Source organism: Haliaeetus albicilla, chromosome 2 (genome assembly GCF_947461875.1).
Source record: "Haliaeetus albicilla chromosome 2, bHalAlb1.1, whole genome shotgun sequence".
NCBI lineage: Eukaryota > Metazoa > Chordata > Aves > Accipitriformes > Accipitridae > Haliaeetus > Haliaeetus albicilla.
This window is the reverse complement of record NC_091484.1, coordinates 79,749,055-79,768,938: the sequence shown is the minus strand read 5'-3', so window position 1 is coordinate 79,768,938 and position 19,884 is coordinate 79,749,055. Positions and strand designations below refer to the sequence as shown.

At 62.4% G+C, this 19,884-nt stretch overlaps 1 protein-coding gene across 2 annotated transcripts; it reads right to left on the bottom strand.

The window, feature by feature from the left end:
- Window positions 1-52: 52 nt before the first annotated feature.
- Window positions 53-19,494, bottom strand: PTPN23 (protein tyrosine phosphatase non-receptor type 23). Of its 2 annotated transcripts, none has more exons than XM_069778425.1 (25): window positions 19,346-19,494; window positions 16,287-16,361; window positions 14,943-15,070; window positions 14,241-14,317; window positions 13,197-13,246; window positions 12,435-12,566; window positions 11,890-11,970; window positions 9,873-10,004; window positions 9,604-9,651; window positions 9,251-9,307; window positions 8,578-8,636; window positions 8,213-8,292; window positions 7,868-7,982; window positions 7,423-7,488; window positions 6,884-7,029; window positions 6,122-6,442; window positions 5,524-5,678; window positions 5,225-5,376; window positions 4,736-4,915; window positions 2,184-4,464; window positions 1,796-1,980; window positions 1,458-1,562; window positions 1,183-1,321; window positions 985-1,098; window positions 53-912 (listed from the first exon to the last, which is right to left on the bottom strand). In XM_069778425.1, the coding sequence occupies exons 1-25, from the start codon at window positions 19,427-19,429 to the stop codon at window positions 370-372; spliced, it is 5,505 nt and encodes a 1,834-aa protein (XP_069634526.1). In that variant the 5' UTR covers window positions 19,430-19,494; the 3' UTR covers window positions 53-369. The 2 variants fall into 2 exon arrangements, with proteins under 2 accessions (XP_069634526.1, XP_069634527.1); XM_069778426.1 differs by having other exon boundaries at window positions 1,796-1,977.
- Window positions 19,495-19,884: the final 390 nt, after the last annotated feature.

Below are 19,884 nucleotides of genomic sequence, written 5' to 3'. Positions count from 1 at the left end.
AGGGAGCTGAGAGCCCCCATGCCAGCAGAGCAGCACTGGGGCCTGGCCCAGCTGCAGATCAAACTCTTCTTTATTTTAGTAGCAAAGAGCTGAAAAAGTCAGTTCTAATTGGAGTCAGTAACATGGCGAGCGCCAATGTTACACCTGTACAAAGCAGAAGGATTGGGGGGGGTAGGGGAAGGCAGACACCCCCCCAATGCCCCCCACCCCTCGGGGTACCCCAACCACTGCTGCCTGGGGTCCTCCCATCCCAAACTGGGGGTCCCAGGGGAAGGAAGCACCCACAGGGCAGGGGCCCAGGGCTGTAGTGCTGGGTCTGGGGGCGGGGGGGGGCGGGGGACAGGACACACAACACACACGGCCCCCCCCTCACGTCTTGTTGAGGGTCCAGAGGGGGTCCAGCATGCTGAGAGGGTCATCGCTGGGCCGGGGCCCCCGCAGCCCCTCGCCTGTCTGCGCCTGCAGGAAGTTCTGCTTGTTCATCCGCTGCTTGCCCTTGAGGGAGGCGTCCAGGGTGAAGGCCTCGGGTGTGAGGGAGGCCAACAGCTCCAGTGAGGAGGTGGGGGGCACGGCAGGGGGGACCACCGGCTCCCCCCCCGGGACTTCGGGGCTCTCCGCTACATGGTTGCTGCTCTCAGGGTCACCGGGTGGCTCAGGGAGGGGCGGCCCTGGCGGGGAGGGTTCAGGGAGGGGGGCACCCACGCCATCCAGCATGCTGTCGGGAAGCACTGGTGGCATCGCCTGGGTGTCCGTGGCATCAGGTGGGGGGACAGGATCCAGCAACCAGACCCCCCCTTGCTCCCCGCCAGCCCCCCCAGGCTTGATGCTCAGCTTGGCGATGGTGGCCTGGATAGAGCTGATGGGCATGTCCCCACCCAGGACCAGGTCCTGGGGGTCCTGGTGGAAGTAGAGCTGCGGGAGAGAGGCCCCATGAGCCCTGGGGGGGTGATGGATATCCCCCCCCCCCACTGACCCTGCACCCACCTTGGGGGAGGCACTGTTGGTGGCCTTGGGGACAGCGGGGGCTCCCACGCCGTGGCGGTGCAGCACTTGCTCGGCGTGCAGCAGGACGGCCTCGTAGCAGAACTTGAGGTGGAGCTGCAGGGAAGGAGGGTGGCGTGGGTCAGTCCCCGGGGGCTTCAACCCCTTCTCTCCCCCCCCCTCCCCCTGCGGCCCCACTACCTTCTCCTGCAGCATGTGCTTGCGCTGCTGCCGCATCCGCTTGACCAGCTGGGCCAAGTCGGGGATGCCGTTGCCCGCCTCCACCTCCTGCATGGCGGCGTAGAGCAGGCAGAAGGCCCCGGTGCGGCCCACCCCGGAGCTGCGGAGAGACAACCCCCCCACCCCGAAAAAGGCTGTGACAGGCCCCTGGGGAGGGGACGACAGGGACACAGCACCCCATGCCCCCACAGGAGCAACGCCCGCCCCCCCCCCCACCCCCCCCCAGCCCTGCTCACCTGCAGTGCACGACAACAGGGGTGTGGAGCGGGCGCTGGTGCAGGTAGTGGCCATGCACCTCCTGGATGAAGCGGAGGAGACTCCCCTTGCTGTCGGGCAGGCCCCTGCGTGGAGGGGAGGGGACACACACTCATTTGGGGTGGGGGTCCCGCTCTCAACATCCCCCCCAGGAGGGGTCACCGCTGCCCCAAAGACCCTCCCCATGCCGGGGCTGGAGTCCTGAGGGCCCCCACCAGCAGTTCAGGGGAGGGTCCCACAGGCACCCACCCTCCCCAGCTGCTGCAGGACCACCACATTGTGCCCCGCCCCCCCCCCCCAGCCCGTCCCTGTGCCATACAGCTCCGGCCAGGAGGTGAACTGGAGGTGGACGACGGTGCGCTTGAGGCTCTGGTCCCGGTACTGGAGCGTGATCATCCTCTCCACGTGGGTGGGGGCGACTTTCAGGCTGGTGAGGATGAGGGTGATGGGTCCCTGCACCACGGGCTGGCCCCGCTCGGGGGGAAAGTACCGCAGCACCTTCTGCTGCGGGGAGGGAAGGGAGCGCGCCGTCAGGAGCCGGCGCGGGCAGCCCCCTTAACCACCCCACCCAGGGCAGCCATGGGACCCTCCCGGTCCCCGTCAGGGCCCAGATCTGCCGCACGGTGATGCTGGGAGAGTGCAACGGGTGCCAGGAGGGGCGAGGGACGCCGGCTCCAGGAGCCACGCGCGCCCGGGAAAGGGTCTACCTTGTCCAGCTCCTGCTCCGACACCAGCATGACGACGACGGAGACCTTCTGCTCATAGATCATCAGCCAAAAGTCGGCGGCGGTGCCCAGCAGCGGGGCCTGGGTAGCGATGATGGTGGGGCAGTAAGGCGAGAGGTCCTCCACCCTGCTGGCGTTGATGTAGTCGTCCTTGCCCGAGCGGAGGATGACACGGTTCCTGTCATAGGGCATGATGTCCTGGTGCCGGTTCTTCATGGAGTAGCAGCGGGCGATGGCGATGGAGAGCTGCCGGGCGTCCCGCTCCTGGGCATCCTGCAGCTCCTTCCAGACAGAGTCCAGCTCGGTGGTGCCACCAGGCCCTGGTCGCTCCAGCCGTTCCACCAGCCCTCGGAAGCGGTCGAGCTCTGCCAGCAGCCGCAGGACTCGCTCCGGCTTCTCATAGGGATCGTTCTCGATCAGCTGCACCGCCTTGGGCTTCTGCCCGTCCTTGGCGTCTGCCTTGGTGGGCTGCAGCAGGGGCTGGCCGACAGCCGCCTTGGAGCCACCGTGCTGGCTCTCAGGGCTGGAGGACAGCAGGTCATCGGTGGAGGAGCTCTGCCGCTGGAAGGGGGCCTCGCCAGGGCCCTGGGGGAGCGGGGCTGTGCCCGGTGTCAGCGAGGGCGGGGGTCTCTGCGGCAGGCTGCCAGAGCCCGGCACCAGCGCTGGGGGCTGCATGGGCAAGGCTGGCTGCGGGGAGGGGGCCGGGGAGGGGACGAGGGGACCCTGGACCACCGCAGCGCCCGGCATCTGGCTCAGGCCAGGGCTGGGAGAGGGGGTGACATGGTGGGGGCCGGCCTGGCTGGCAGGGGCAGGCTGAGGGGGGCCCAGGGCCATGGTCCCGGGGGGCAACTGGCTGCTGGGGGGGGCAGGGCTGGGGCAGAAGGGCAGAGCAGGGGAGCCAGCAGGCACCGGCTGCAGCCCCCCCAGCGTGGCATGCAGGGGCTGCGCGGGGGGGCCACTCTGGCCAGGGGCCCTGGGGAAGGGCAGGGCCCCCCCGTGTGGGGCAAGCCCCTGCGGGGGCAGCTTGTCCTGCCCCGGGAGCTGGTAGAGCTGCGGCGGCAGGGGGGGCTGCCCAGGGGCTGGTGGGGGCAGCTGCCCCCCGGGGCCAGTGAAGGACTGCTGGGCAAACTGGGCCTGGGGGGGCAGCGGGGGCCGGGCAGGTGGCTGGAAGGGCAGCGGGACCTGGGCTCTCCCTGGGGGCAAAAAGGGAGCCGGGGGGAACTGCTGGGGGCCCTGGGCCCGAGCAGGCATCTCCATGCCAGGCTGGAGCTGCGCCGCGGGGGCGAAGGTCTGTGGGTGCTGCCTGGGAGGGAACGGGTGCTGAGCTGGCTGCCCGAAGGGCTGCAGCCCCCTCTGGGCGTAAGGGAAGGCGACAGGGGGGCCCCCCAGGCGCTGCGGGGCCAGGAAGGGGACTGGGGGCACAGCCGGCCCCTGGCCGGGGAGCTGTGGGGGAGCGGTGCAGCTGGAGATGGGGGCTTGGATGCTATCCACTGTGGTGGTGGCCGGCCGGGCAACCGGGGCTGGTTCGGGGCCACTGGCCGGCGGCTGGGCACCCATGGGGGCTGGCCCCAGGGTTGGGGGTCTGAGGGGGCCGGGTGTGGGCACCCCCGGCTGGCCCAGGCTGTAGGAGGCAGCGGGAGCGGGAGCAGAGCTGGGCAGGGGACCATGCTGCGGGGACGAGCGTGGGGGAAGCACGTGGGGCCCCACGAAGCCAGGCTGCACCGGAGCTGCGCCGGGTTGTGCTGGGGCTCGCATCAGCGGGGCAGCTGGGAAAAGCTGGGGGGAAGCGGCCGGGGCAGAACTGGGGGTGGGTCCAGCCGCCTGCGGGGCAGAGGGCTGCAGGAGCTGCACCGGGGTCCCCCCGCCGGGGGGAAAGGGCCCCGGCGCCGAGGTGGGTGCCGCCGGCAGATGGTAGTGCCCGGCGAGGGCAGGGGGTCCTGGGAAGCGGGCAGGGGCAAAGGGCTGCAGCGGGGCACTGGCCAACCTGGCTGCGGGGAGGAAGGGCTCGGGGGGCCGCAACCCGGCAGCCAGGGCCGGGTTGAGGGCGAGGGCGGCCAGCGTGGGGGGCGGCAAGTGGGCCAGGTGCCCGGCCAGCACGTCCGGCGGCAGGCTGCGCAGCTCTTCCGGCAGCTCCGACAGCACCAGGGAGCTCAACGATGGCAGGTCGCCGGCATCCGGCCCGCCGGTTTCCAGCTCCAGCGGCTTCCTTTGCAGGGCGGGTTTGGGGGCCGTGGGCCGAGGGGGCGGCTGCTTCTTCATCTCCCTGCCAGGGGGGTGGGGCAGCGGGGCTCAGCGCAGGGTCGCTGGCCCCCAGCGAGCCCGGGTGGGTGCTGCCCACCGCCCCCTCAGGCGCAGGGAGCCACCGCACCGAAGCCAAACCCTTCAGCTGCAGCCCAGATCACCCAGCAGCACCCAAAGGTGCTTCCCACCTCCCCAGGTGAGGCAGGGGGCATCACATCAGGGACCCCCAAGCCCGGCTTTACGTTCCCTCCAGCCCACACACGCGTCTCGGCAACGGGCACGGCACCACCTACTTCTCCAAGATCTGCTGTCTGTTGGCCTCGGCGGCTTGGCAGGCAGCCCGGGCCTTCTCCAGCAGTTTGGCGGCTTTCCCCTCCAGGTCGGTGTAGAAGTCCTTCCCCTCCTGCGATTTCTTCATCAGATCCTCATAGGCTTCGTAGGAGGCCACCAAGGTCTGAACGGTGGTGTTCCACCTGGGGAGACAGGGTGGAAGGGCTGAGTGGTGATGTAACGCCAAGCCAAAACCGGGTCTCCCCGCTCCTGGGACCTGGAGAGCTCACCAGCACCCACCTGGGATGGACACCGGGTGCAGGACAAACAGCCACCAGTGGCTCCCCAGCAGTGGGGCACGACAAGGGACAGACTAGAGAAGCCGGCAGTGACCCCACACCTCTCCCTTGTGGGGGGTGAAGGCTGTTCCTGTGCACCCAGACCCCACCAGGGCACCCAGACCCCACCAGGGAATACCATTCCTCTGTGCCTCAGCCCCGCCCACCACTCACTTGTGCTCCACCTCGCCCAGGGCCTTGCGCACAGCCGCGTATTTGACATTGGCGTCCGTCAGGGCTTTCAGGACGTTCTCCTGGGCGGCCAGGTTCTGCTCCAGGTACACCTTGATCTGGTCGTACTTCTTCAGCTGCTCCTCAAAGAGTTTCTGCTGAGAGAGGGGAGGGTTTGAGGGGTCCCAGGGGGCTGGGGAGGCTCTGGGGTAGTTTGGGACGGGGCAGAGCTCTTGCTGCAGCCCTGACTTGGACACGTGACACGTGAAAGGTCTTCCCCAAACACAGCGGCTGGCACCCACCTTCATCTCGGAGCGGTCGGTGGTGACCAGCGAGGTGGTGATATCGTCCTTCTGGATCATCTCACGCAACTGCTGCTCCAGGGACATCCGCTGGTCCCTCATCTCCTGCACCTTGGCCAGGATTCGCTTCAGGTTCTGCAGCACCTGCTTGTCGTCTGGGGGACAGGGAGGGCTGAGCGGCCGCGCCAGATTGCACCGAGCCTGGCGCAGCCTTCCCAACCCGACCCTGCTCATGGTACATGCTGCAGCCGAGGGGAGGGAACCGCGGGGGTAAGGAATCAGCCTGTGGCTTGTCCTGGCACACCGGGCAGTAAAGGCAGGCATTTGCCAAGACGGTAATAGGGTCTCTGGCCCATCCGTCCCCACACCAGGATCCCATTTTGCAGGTTTTTCAGGGGGACAAGCCCCCGCCCCGGCTCGCAACAGACCACGCAGCCAGCTGATGCCAAAGCAGCGCCAAGCTGAGGCAGAAGGTGACATGAGGGGAGCACCGGGGAGGCAGGAGGGAGAAGCGGACCTACTTTCCCCGCCCAGCCCCAGCCTGGGGTGCTGTTGGGAAGCCGGGATGGCCGCGAGCACAGGGCACAGCACCGCTCACCTTCGGTCAAGGTGGGCGAAGGCAGCGCGGCCCGGACCTGCTCCAGTGGCCCGCTGAGCAGGCGGAGGTTGCCGATGTGCAGGTTCATGGCTTTGTGGAGCTCGGTGTTGGTGAAGCTGGCCTTCTCGTGCACCTCCATGTACTTGGAACACTCCTTGCTGACCTCGGCCAGCCCTGGGGACGGCGGCAGGGGGGACCCCTGGGGCAGTGGGACCTTTCCAAGCAGCTCCTGCAGCTTTCGCTCCTGAGCCTCGTCCTCCTCAAGGAGGTCTCGGATCTCCTTCAGGGAAGCCTCAACGTCGGTGAAGACCCCGGAGAGCACTGCAGAGGAGAGAGACCGAGGCTGGCAAAGGGCTGAACCACCACCTGCCACAAGCTCTCCTGGCCCCTGCCTGCTCCGAGCCTGAAGCCAGGCATCAACACAGCAGCCTGAGGAATAAATCTGGCTGTGGGTGACCAGAGAAGGCAAGGACATCACAGCCCAGGCGCCTGGGTGCTGGGCTCAGGGCCTGCCTGCACTAGGCTTCAGACAGCACCGACCCCCTTGGCTGCAGCGACCAGCGGGGTGACGGCTGGCCCGGCCTGCGAGGAAGCAGCATCCCCCACGACTGGCCAACAGGGAAAATGCTTTGGGGTTTGGGAATTTATATCAGCAAAGAATCAGCCATCGGAGCGGCCGTTCCCAACACCAAAGCCCCCATCAGGGAGCGGCACGCCTGCCCCCAGGGCCAGCCCAGACATCCCTGGTCCCTGTGTCCTTACCCTGCATGGACTGGACAAGGTTCTTGACGGTGTCGGGACGCACGCTGAGCGCAGCGCATTTCTCCATCAGGATGGGGGGGATGTGGCTGTACATGTCGAGGTTGTCCACGGTCTCGGGGTCCAGCTGCATGGAGTCCATGAACTGGCTGCAGGCAAGAGAACAAGCCCCTGAGTGGTGGCAGAGCCTCCCCACAGGTCCCCCCATCCCAAACCACGGCCAACTCGGGGCGCAGCACTGCAGTGTCACCCCTGATGACCTAAGCAAAGCTGCAGGGTGAATTTGGGGACCAGTCACTGGGACCAGAACCTGCTGGGGGACAGGGTCTACCCCAGAGCTGGGCAGACTGGGACTTGACCATACTCAGCACGAGGGTGACAGATCAGGGATGTCTGCGTTCCCGTTGGCGCTGGGGTGGGAAACTCAGCAAGGGGATAAAAGGGACAGCCCTGCACCAGGCTGCAGGGAGCCCAGAACGCTGCCTGCGTCTCTAGCAGGGAGAAATCGGCCAGGGCCCTGTTTGGGTATGGCTCACACGTACTCCAGCACTTCATTCTTGGCTTCGATCTTTGCCATCACATCTCTCAGCAGTTTGGCCTTCTCCTCGCTGCAACAGAACAGAGAAAAAAAAAAATCCTTTAGTGCTGCGACAGGAGTAGGGAAACCTCCACCATAAGTCACAAGTGCTCTGAGCTCTGCGGGAACTGGCTGGAGCCTCGTCCATCCCCAGGCCTGCTGGATGCGGCCCTTTGGGGCGGCAAGGCCAGCTCCAGCTGCCAGGAGAGACACTGCACAGAGGCCAGAATGACTCGGGGACATTAGTGGTTCCCCAAGGAAACCTCTAGCTCCCAGCTCTCTTTAGCTTGCACAGTTGCTGAGCTAGGGCACGGGCTCCTTGTTGAGATCTGCACCCCGAGCTCCGTGACCGGCTGGCTGTCCTGCTCCGGCCAGACCCGTGCCCGCCCGCACCGCAGCCCAGGACACACCTGTATAGGGAAGAGGCCTCGTGGGCAGCCATGGGCACCAGCTTGGCGAATATATCGGGGCCGGTGACGGCTGGATCCGTGGGGTTGACGGGGAGGGCTTTCACCAACGGGGCACCTGGGGGTAGAACGCACAACACACGCTTGTCTGAAACCTCCACGGGGAACAGATTATTCCCGAGACAGGTCCTCCCGCTCAAAGACTTCATTCCTGGCAGATCCCTGGAGAGCACGGCATCACAGCACGAAGCCCCAAGGGTCCCAGAGCCCCGTGGATTCACCGTGTGTCACCGTGTGTCCCCCGTCTTCCATCAGGAGCTGGCAGGAGAGGGCACTGCCCATCCTCACCTTTCACAGACTGCAGGGTGTCCAGCGCAGGCACAGCTTCATGGTAGATGAAGTCATTGTCCTTTTTGGCCGAATTGTACCTAAAAACAAGAAGTGATGGCACGTTGGTGAGGAGCAGACAGCATCCCTGGCTCCCTGAGCTTGCTCCTAGTGGGGTCAGGCCCTGGGTCTCTTGGGCTCGCTCCAGGGAGAGCAAAGAGTGGCTTTCACGGCAGCCGCACATCCCGCGAGCCTCGGGCAGCATGAGATGCTTGGCTCTGCATGTTGGGGGACACCAGGGATGCTCCCTGGGCTGCTCCGGCCACCGGCTGACCCACAGAGAAGCAGGACGGTTACGTCCAGGGGAGCCCCGTGCATGGACTCACTTGCCACCGATCACATCCATGGTGAATCTCAGGGCTTCCTGGACGGTTTCTGGTTGGCCCTGCAGAAATGAGAGTGAGTTAGCGCAGGCAGGGAACTGGTATTACTGTCCCAGTGGCCGATCGCAGCCCTGCGTGCTGTGGCCACAGCTCGAGCGTGCCCAGGAGCCAGCAGCAGCCTTGCCAGCCATCTCTCCTTGTGCCCCATAAAGGAACTGAGACACCTGGAAGCAGCCCCAAATCTTCTGTGTCCCAGTTTCACACACAGACCCTGCTACAGGGCTGTCCTCGGTTTCCGGAGCACCGTAGCACTGACACCAGGGCTCTGTGGGGAGCCCACCAAGGCAGCAGGGCTGAGCACTGCAGACCCACGGCCCTTCTGGAGCTGCCCACATGCTCCTGAATGATTAAAACCAAACCAAACCCCACTAAAGCCCTGGTAGACCAAGCGGCCATGAGATACCACAGCCTTGGGCTTGGCTGGACGTCCCAGAGGGAAGCAAAGTGAAGCTTTGGGAAGCCAGCACAGGTTTGCCAACCTACTGAATGGCAAGGAAAGCTTTTAAACTGACTCCAGTCTCATCTTCCCAGTCTGGCATCCTGCTGGCCTGAGCCAGGGCCCAGCACAGGAACTTCAAAAACCCAATTACTGCTACCAGATGGAGCAGGAACACACCTTTGCCAGCTTGATTGCTTCGTTGAGTTTATCCAGAGCACTCTGGAAGTAGATGACCTGCAGAGAGACAGGGAATTAGGGTTGGCACAGAAGTAGATGCCCTTGCTTTGCACAGGAACACAACTACCAGTCCCTGATGGCCGCAGCTTCCCACAGCGTAATGGGGCTTTTCAAGAACACCCACAAACGCTTGCAGGAGGCAGGACATCATTGGTGACACGCTCATGTCCCCAGGGCTGTGGATACCCAGCATCACCAGCATGACAATCTCTTCCAGGACTCAACCCCCCCCAGGGCAGGACCACAATCCAGAGCCTGGACCGGACGAGATAGACCAACACGGCTCTGCTTACCCTTTCCCCAAACTTCTGCTGCTCCTCAGCCTGTTTTCCCATGTGCAGCTGCAAGAAAACACGCATCAGCAGTGTCAGAGCTCCTTAACTCAAGGGAGATCTCTGAAAGGGGCAAGAAAACCCCACAGAGCAGCCAGAGCCCGTTTGTTGGTCATGTTGTGGTGAGCACCGTGCCACAGCGGGCACAAGCAGCCCAAGCCGGGATGGGAGCAAAGAGCAGGTCCCCCCAAGTGCAGCTAAGCCGCCCCCCAGTTGATCTCCCCACTTACATGGGCCACAGCAGCAAAATAATAGATTTTCATTTGAACCAGCTTCTTCCAGTCCTTCTGGATCTTTCCCAGCAGCGAGGCCGTCTCCGAGTTTTCCAGCGCCCGGCAGGCCTCTTTGTAGTAATCCACCACCTACAGAGAGAAGGACGGGTGTTTGGAACCCCCCAGAAAGCCGGATCCCAGGTGGAACAGAGAGCAGCAAGGGAAAGGAGGATTCACCAGCACCGGCGTTTGTGCCCAAGGTTTCAGATCACCCAGCCAGCAGAGCAAAATGGTCAGTCGGTGGGAAACTCGCAGATGCATTTTGGGTCAGAGCCAGGGACTAGTGACATCACCACAGTAAACCTACCCCACACGGAGGGTTAGAAACCTAGAATGGTTTGGGTTGGAAGGGACCTTAAGGATCATCTCATTCCAACCCCCCCTGCCACAGGCAGCGACACCTTCCACTAGACCAGGTTGCTCAAAGCCCCGTCCAACTTGGCCTTGAACACTTCCAGGGATGGGGCATCCACAGCTTCTCTGGGCAACCTGTTCCAGTGCCTCACCACCCCCATAGGGAAGAACTTCTTCCTTACACCTAACCTAAATCTACCGTCTTTCAGTTTTGTTGTGGTTTAACCCCAGCCAGCAACTAAGCACCACGCAGCTGCTCACTCACTCCCCGCCCATCCAGTGGGATGGGGAAGAAAATCGGGAAAAGAAGTAAAACTTGTGGGTTGAGATAAGAATGGTTTAATAGAACAGAAAAGAAGAAACTAATAATAATAACACTAATAAAATGACAACAGTAGTAATAAAAGGATTGGGATGTACAAATGATGCGCAGTGCAATTGCTCACCACCTGCCGACCAACACCCAGCTAGCCCGAGCAGCCATTCCCCACCCCACCTTCCCAGTTCCTATACTAAATGGGATGTCCCATGGTATGGAATACACTGTTGGCCAGTTTGGGCCAGGTGCCCTGGCTATGTCCTGTGCCAACTCAACTTCTTGTGCCCCTCTAGCTTTCTCACTGGCTGGGCACGAGAAGCTGAAAAATCCTTGACTTTAGTCTAAACACTACTTAGCAACAACTGAAAACATCAGCATTATCAACATTCTTCGCATACTGAACTCAAAACATAGCACTGTACCAGCTACTAGGAAGACAGTTAACTCTATCCCAGCTGAAACCAGGACAAGTTTAAAGCCATTATCCCTTGTCCTAGCACTACATGTCCTTGTGAAGAGTCCCTCTCCATCTTTCCTGTAGGTCCCCTTTAGGTACTGGAAGCCTGCTCTAAGGTCTCCCTGGAGCCTTCTCTTCTCCAGGCTGAACAACCCCAACTCTCTCAGCCTTTCCCCACAGGAGAGGTGTTCCATCCCCCTGATCATCTTTGTGGCCTCCTCTGGACCCGCTCCAACAGGTCCATGTCTCTCCTGTGCTGAGGAACCCAGAGCTGGATGCAGAACTGCAGGTGGGGTCTCACCAGAGCGGAGCAGAGGGGCACAATCCCCTCCCTCGACCTGCTGGCCACGCTGCTGGTGATGCAGCCCAGGACACAGTTGGCTTTCTGGGCTGCGAGCGCACGTTGCTGGCTCATGTCCAGCTTTTCATCCACCGGTACCCCCAAGTCCTTCTCTGCAGGGCTGCTCTCAATCCCTTCATCGCCCAGGCTGCATTGATACTGGGGGTTGCCCCAACCCTGCACTTGGCCTTGTTGAACTTCATGAGGTTCGCACGGGCCCACCTCTCTAGCCTGTCAAGGTCCCTCTGGATGGCATCCCTTCCCTCTAGAGGATCTTACACTCTCCTTTGAGGAGCTGGTGGTTGCACTCACAGCCTGAGGCAACGGCAAGACCCCATACTGCACTCTGACTGCGCTGACACTGCGCAGGATCTGGGACACCCTCCCCGAGGTCCCGATCCCACGTGTCGCTCCATGCAGTGGGAGCGGGGCTGTGCTGGGAACAGCAAGTGCCGAGGCAGAAGCGGCCAGAGTTCGGCACAGCAGAGATTGCCCAGGAGCTCACCTGGGCGCTGATCCGGGCCACAAGGAAACTCTTCCTGTTGTCCAGCATGGACTTCTCCAGGAGACACTCCTGTGCCTGGCCCTGCCAAAGACAAGAGGGGAACACTCAGTTTCCCCTACGCCTTGGGACACCCCCCTATATCCAAGCCAGCACCAGGCCCCAACCCCTGGCAGGACCCACCAGCTACAGCCCCTTTCTTCAGGGCTTGGTGGAGCACAGTAAACACCAGCCCCAAGGGATGCCCAAACAGCCTGGGGACAAGCAAAGCGGCACAGAGCCTTCCCTCTTCCTTGCTGCCTCCCCAAATCTCCTTCCCTCCTGCAGGAGGGAGCCCCTTGTGCCTACAGCAGCCCAGACCCCAGAGACAACAGCCCCCGTAGGGCACTGGGTTCCTGTTTCGCCCAGCTCCAAGCGCTTAGACTCCACAGGGAGCACCCAACCCTAGGAACACCCCTCTCTTGCTCAAGCGGCAGCTGCCCTCGAGGTGTGCAAGAAGCCATCCCACTGTGACCAGGGCCCCGGTGGAGGCAGAACCCAGTTCCTACCAGCATGAGGTTGATGTTGAGGTTGAGGATCTGGTGGCTCATGTCTACGCTGTAGGAGTGAGGGAAGTGATCCCGCAGGTATGTAAACGCCCCGGCAGCACACTGGAAGTGAGTGCAGGAAACCTTCATGCCCTGAAAAGACGGGAGAACACGTGTCAGGTGTGCACAGCCCTCTTGCGCGCGCGCCAAGCCAGCCGACATCCATAGGCACATGCTGCTGGACGCTAGAAATTTGTGGAGACTTGGCCGGACTGGAAAAGCGGCAACCTCCTTTCACATGGTGGGGTTAGGGTGATAAACCCCAGCTCAGCAGGGGTTAGATGTTCCCTGTGCTGCTCAGCCCTCCTCTGAGACCCCAAAAAGCAGCCGCCACAAGCCTAGAGTGAGTCCCTGCGGCTCACAAGGCTCTAAACAGCTCAGTGCTTTCCCCTGGCCGTGCATGCCCCAAGCTGTGTCAGATTTCTCCCCTCCTGGCCCTAGGTGCTGAGGGTAGAAGGTCAGCCTGGCCAGCAAGCAGGCAGAGCCTTGCTGGAGCAGGGACAGCAACAACGGGGTAGGGAGGGACGCTACCATGAGGGGGGTGGCCCCTCGTAACGCTCTACAGTGATCCTGTGTCACAGCAGACATCCAGAGCTGGTGTCTGACATCGAGATACTTGTAACTACCCAAGTTACGGAGAAGAAGTACTCGGCGCTACCGGCTTGTGGCTGTTAAGCACATGGGAGAGAAGAGTCTTTGAGGGAGGACCCAGGGGATCGTTACCTCCTCGGACACTCTCTTGTCCATGGCGCCCAGCATGGAGTGCAGCGCACCTGCGGAAAGAGGACACTCTGCCAGCCCCCGCTCACCGCTCCTGGAGACTGCAGGTCTCGTACCAGAGAAGCTTCAATCTGCGGCGAGTCGGCCACAGACACCCAGCAGCACCCAGCTGGCTCTCTGTGCCAGCAGGATGCAGGGAACCGAGGCCACCAGTGTGAAAGACTGCACATGCAAGTCATTCAGCACAGGAAAGTCCCAGTCTGGAAACAAAACCTCAGTATTGAAAAGCAACTGTCTCGCATCCTTCTGGTTTAACAGAAGTGTTTCTTCCAACTTCAGGGAGCAGCCTTGGGCTGGGGTTTAAGCTAAACTACTTTGCTCTGCACGTGGTCCACTGGGAAAATGCAGTCAGTTCCTGAAGTGCAGCACAAGGGGCAGCTGCGATGCTGGGGATGGGAGTGTTTCCAGCTGCATTAAGTGGACAGGGGCTGAGCGTCACATTCCCTTTGGGGCTACCAAAAAAACCCCACTCTGAGCCGTGATTGTCCACAGCTGGAGAGCAAGGGAGGGGGAACAAAAGTTAGATTTGCTGCTTTTACACCCATTTGCTGCTTTTGAGGAGACAGGGTGCTGGATGACCTTGACAAAAACTGACTGAGGCCATCACTGTGCCAGAAAGGGCATTTGTAAGGCCACAACCCAATGTCAGGCTCCTCGGTGCAACCTCTGACCGAGATGCAGGGCAGCACACGACCAGGGCATGCTCAGACCACGAGGAAAGGAGAGGAGGCTTCTGATAAAAGCCAAAGTCAACCTCCCGTGCAGCTCCGATGCTAAGTACCCAGCCCCACAGGCAGCACACAGAGGAGGGGAAGAGGTACAACCAGGCTGAGCCACGGCTGCTGGTGGGACCAGGCGGGCCATGCTGCTGTCTGGCTGCTCCGAGGAAGGCCGACGTGAAGCATGGAGCAAAGGCTGGGCAGGGGACGATGACATCCCTTGTGCCCAGGGCAGACTAAGAGGACAGCCGGTCTCCCAGGCCCTTACCCAGGTTGTAGAGGATGCACGCCTGCTCGTACTTGATGTCCTCGTGAGTCACTGTCTTGCCTGAGAAGATCTCAGTCCTGCGAGGAGAGAAGCCTGGTTACCAGCTGTAGATGGAGTTACTGGTGTTCCTGGGCACGGGCCACCAGCCAGGAAAAGGATTTGTCGGGAGACGTGCTCCCTCAGAGGTTCGGAGAAGGGGCCCTCCTGCCTGGCATCACCCTGTTCATCAAATCAAGCTGCCGGAGGCGGTGGGAGCTGGTGGGATGGTGTGTGTCCACGTGGCGGGCTTGTTTTGGCTTTGTAATCACAGACACCCCATTTACACAGAGCTGAGCAACTCTGCCACCCCAGGGGATCTCAGCACTGTCACCTTGCACGGTGACGCTGTCCTGGCTCTGCCTTGTGTCTCCTCAGAGCCAACCGTGTTGCCTTACGGCTCGGCTTAGATGTCCTGCCAGATCCCCAGGGCAGGATGCCATTTCCCAAGGGGTCTCCAGGACACCCCTGTGCCACCCAGGTACAGCTGCTGGGCTTCGGACAGGGGCATATCGGATGCCGGTGAAGGACGTGCACAGGGAAGAGGGAGCAGTTGCTCTGCTTTGGGTCAGCCTCCGCATTTCAGGAAGCTCCCGCTGGGAGCTGATCCTCCCACTGATAATGCCCACGCTGGAAAGAGCATATGGGGAAAAAGCTCCTCCTCACCATGCGATGGGAACTGCTGCCTCCTGCTCAGCACCCATGGGGATGCGGCTCTGCAGGTAGTGGAGTTGGCCGAAGTATTTCCGCAGCGTGCTGCAGCCCTCAAAGTCCCTGGGAACGTTGACGGCGCTCTGGAGGGGAGAGAGGAGGAGGAAGAGGCTGTCCTGGGGACAGGACTGTGCTCACAGGTAATGTGCCAGGCAGGAACAAGAGCCTGCCTGATTTGTGGTGAGATCTGCAGGCAGCAGGGGACAGCCAGAGCCGGGCATCGGCCAGCTCCCCCGTGATGAAGCGGCACCACAGGAAGGAGCAAGGCCTTACGGAAAACACCTGTGTAACACAGCTAGAAAAACAGGTCTGTTTGCCTAAAAACGAGGCTGGAGGGAGCCGCTTTATGGATCCGGAGCAACCGGTTCAGGGAAAAAGAGCCTCTGCTCTCCCCAGCACAGGCTCCTAAGGGCAAAATAAACAGGCAGAATTTGGGAGCAACTGACAAAGGGGTGTCCTGGACAGGGCAAAGGACCTGCTGCTACGGCAAAGCTGTGCTGGGAGAAGGAAGGGAAGAGCAGGAGACCCTGGAAAGGTTTCCCAACCTCCTGCTTCAGGGTTAAGGCCACAGGCAGAGGCCAGAACTCCCCAGATCCCAGGCTGGAGATGTTAGGGCACCCACCCACCGGTGTGCTTTGGAGAGGCTGGTGAGATGACCCCAGTGCCAGCACCACGAGTTACCCCAGCTCCACCCTGCGCATCAGGCTTATGGCCCTGCTATAAAACCTACGGCACAGCACAAACCAGCACCGGTCCCAGCTCGGGGCAAGTCTCCAACCGTCTCCAGCTGGTTTTGCCATCCGTGTTTCAGCTACCAGCTGTCCGGGGCCAAGGCCATCTCTAATCTGCTCAGTGGCCCCAAAATTGATGACCCCAGTGACTAACACAAGTATGTGGGCTCCAGAGCTGAGAGCAAAGGGCTGATTTATTCCCTGAGAAGACCTCAGGCACCAGCCTGACTAGACAAAGTGATTCCTTCCACCCAACAGGGAACTTGTATTCAACACAAAACCCACCAAATTCAGGGAAGCGGATATAGCAGAGCCCTAATGCCCAACCCCTGCACGCTCCTTGGGAAGCCCAGGATGCAGCCCGGATGCCGAAAGCCTCATCCGTGGGCTGCTGGTGAGGGAGAGAAGCAGCCACGGCAGCGCTCTGGCACACCTCCCGGTTCAGGGAGGCAGCGGGAGCCGGCAGACGTGTCCTTGAGCACGGGGTGGGCGACGAACCAGCTCCCCCGGTTTGGCTCTAGCAGGTCTCACTGGGGCTGCAAGTGATTTGGGATGGAGCCCGGCTTACCTGCCGGAGCAGCTCCAACTTCCGCAGCTCCTCGTTGTAGTTCTCTGGATTCTCCCCATAGTTCTTCAGGACAAACTGGAGGGAGAAGAGAAGGGTGAGAGCCTGGCCCTGTCTGACACCCAGAGGCACCTTCCCAGCCTCGTGCCTGAGCAACAAGTGGCGGCTCTCCAGGGAAGCCTGGGAGAAGCCCCCACAGCGGGTCTGGCAGTGTGAAGGGCCGTGCGCTGGCTTGGGGCCTTGCATCTCCTGGCTGGGAGCTTGTTTGCCTCCTAAAACCCCCCCAAATCTTGTCCCGCTCCTGCTGAACCTCAGCTTAATGCAAAGCCAGGGTGCAGCATCCCGCAGAGACAACAGCCTGGGGAGAGGCACCTATCCAGCATATGCCAGGAGCTTACGGGGACCTTGGAGCTGGAGCGGAAAAGCCGGAATCAAGCGGCCAGTGAAGGGGACAGACCGAACTGAAGTCACTCCAGATTCACACCCAATATCCCTCTGCGTTTGCATGAAAGCAAAGCCTCTTGCTGACTGTCAGAGGGTGGATGTCATGCTGGCGGTTGGCCAGGAAGGCCACTCATCGCGGCAAGGGCAGAAAGGGAAACAAAACTGGGTAGCGCATGCTGATACGGAACAGCACAGTGCCGCAGGCCCTGCCAGAGGCTCCTCAGTCGCCGTGGAGAGGAGCTGGAGCCAGGGCTTGGCCAAAAATGCTCTGGCATCCCCAAGGAAGGTGCTCAGCAACGAGTTATGTCTCCCTACCGCCACGAAGAGAGCTGTGGGGACAGAGCTCCCCAAACCTGCCTCTAGCTCAGGATTCTCTAAGGGTTCGTGCAGGAATTCATCCAACCTTCCCGGCAGCCGGGGACCCACAGCCCCACTCTGCCCTGGCTCAGGCAGACACTGGGAGCTTGATCCAACCCAGCAGCTGCCAGGTTAAGGGAGGCTGGGGACATTTGAAGGGCTGCCCACACCCTGTCACTTAAACTCAAGGTTAACGCAGCTCAGCGCTGGAGAAATGAGGGAAGTTTCCTCTCCTCCCTCTCCATTTTGACCAGGGTGCCAGGTTTCTATTCCCTGTCGCTTCTCACAAGCCAGCAAAACAGAGCGGGTTTCCATCAAACGTCCGCGGGGAAGCCTGGTTTACAAAACAGACTTCCACCTGCTGCCATACACAAAAATTCCCTAAACAACTACTTTTCATAAGTCACCATCCCTTGGGACAAGCTTGGACCTGGAGGCCACCATCCCCTCTGCTGCAGCTCTCCGTGGGCTGCCGCCACGAGGCCCACGGCACTGCCGGCTTCCCCGGCACTGGCAGGCAGGCATGGCGGGGCCGGAGCCGCGCCGACAGTCACCGCACCTTGTCCTGGCCGGCACAGCATGACTCAGCTCAGCGATCCCGCGACACCTTCCTCCTGGCACGAGGACATCCCTGCCACGCTAACACCACTGCTGGGGTCTGATGGGACGCCAGTCCCCCTCAGCAAGCCAAAATCCAGAGGGGTGGGAAGCAGGTGGTGGCACAAATGCAGGGGAAACGCCCCCGTCCTCCTTCCACATCAATAAATCATGCTTTTCATCTGTAGGCGGCACTAGGAAATGCCAATCATAGGTGGAGCTTGTTTACAGCTGCTTAATTAAGTACTTCACCTCCTTTAAGCCATCCCTTTGGTCCCTGCTGGGGCGGCCAGCACAGATTGTGTCCCCCCTGCAGCTCTCGGCGGCCGCTGGGAAGGAAGGAGCCTGTCATCTCGCACCCACCATACTCTCAACCTTCGTCCGGTAGCACCGCAAAGGGATTGGGGCTTTTGACTGACTGATGATCAGTCAGCCTGGGCTGCTGGCGGCGGGAGAACCAGCTCCCCCCTCCTCAGTTCCCTCTTTTACACGAGCCTGTGGGAGTAGAGGGAAAGGAGACGCGAGGGATCGGCCATCGCTGACCCGGATCTCCTAACGAGGCCTGCCATGGCATTAATAACGACCACTGCCGGGTGGGGAGGCCGGACCCGGCGGCAGCGGGGCTCAGGGAAGGGCGGCTGCGACTGGGAGTCAGCGCAGTCACATGCGGTGGGGACAGACTTGCCAACTCACCGCTCGCCCCCGAGGTGGCTGGGGAAGGCTCTGCCCGGGTTGGGGAGTGCTCCAGGGACTCCCCCCTCCCCAAACTCTGTCCCCCGGCAGCACCGCATTAGCGGGGACCCACTGACCCCGGCCACCGAGGAAGGTCCCAAGCCCTGAGGAAGCAGCGAAGCGAGCGGGGCCAAGCCGGGGTGGGCTGACAGGGGCACAAATTTGCTTGCGGCCTTGCTCCCGCCGTGACACGAAGGGTAGACCCACCCCAGGGTGATGGGCCACCGCAGACCCAGCCGGGGCACCTCAGCCCCCTCCCTGCCCAACCAGTCCCCAAAGCCCCCCAGGGCCCTGCCTGATGGTGCCCCCAGCAGCCCTGCCCCAAGTCCTCCCCATCTCCGGGCACACCCCCCCCAACACCCAGAGTCACAGCCCCCCCAGATATCCCCAGCTATAACTCCCTGCTTCACCAGGACCCCCCCAAAATCCCTAAACCTTCGCACTCCCCTTCCCTGTGCACCCCAAAGACTCCCCCCGTCCCCAACGCCCCCCACAGAACCCCCAACCTCCCCCTGCCCCACACCCCAAGCACTCCCCTCCCTCACAGACCCCCCCAACTTCTCTCTGCCCCACACTCCACACACTCCCCTCCCTCATAGACCCCACACACCCCTCACAGAGCCCCCCCCGACCTCTCTGCCCTACCCCCCAAGCACTCCCCTCCCTCACAGACCCCTAACACCACCCCCCCGAGCCCCTCTTCCCCCCTCAAGCACTCCTCACCCTCACGGCCCCCTCAAGCCCCCCCCCACGGCCCCCAACCCCCCTCCCCACACACTCCCCTCCCTCACAGACCCCACACACCCCTCCCCAAACACTCCCTTCCCTCACAGACCCCCCCTCTTCCCCCCCCTCCAAGCACTCCCCTCTCTCACAGGCCCGCCCCGCCCCGGGCCCCTCGCAGGCCCCAGCCGTCCCTTTCCCGGTCCCACCTTCTTGACGGCGGCGTTGAAGGCGAACTCCCCGGCCTCCTTCAGGTCGAGCCAGATCATGGGCATGCGGGGCACGGCCTCCATCCCGGCCTGCGCCCGCCGGAACCGCCCGCCCAACCGGAACCGCGACGCGGAGCCTGACGGGAAACCGAGTCCTCCCTGGCGAGCCTCGCCCCGCCTCTTCCGGTATCGTCGCCACGCCCCCGTGGCGCCGTTACCACGGAGACGCCCCGCCCCTTCTGTGGCTTCTCAACGGCGGGTTGGCGCGGCGGCGCTTCGCCCGCCTCCTGAGGGCGGGGCTGTTCGTAAGGCGGGGCGTGGCAAACGGGCTGTTCCCATGGCGACGCTCCGCCCACACCCCCCCGGGAGGCCACAGACCGTTCCCATGGCAACGGCCGTCACCGTTCAGGCCTGGCCCGGTGCAGGCCCGAGGCGACCGGGCCCGGCCCCGGCCTGTCCCGGGCTCCCCCCCGGCTCGGTAGCCCCCCGCTGGGCCCTGCCCGTAAGTGTCCCCGCAGGCCTCGGTCCCACAGCTGGGG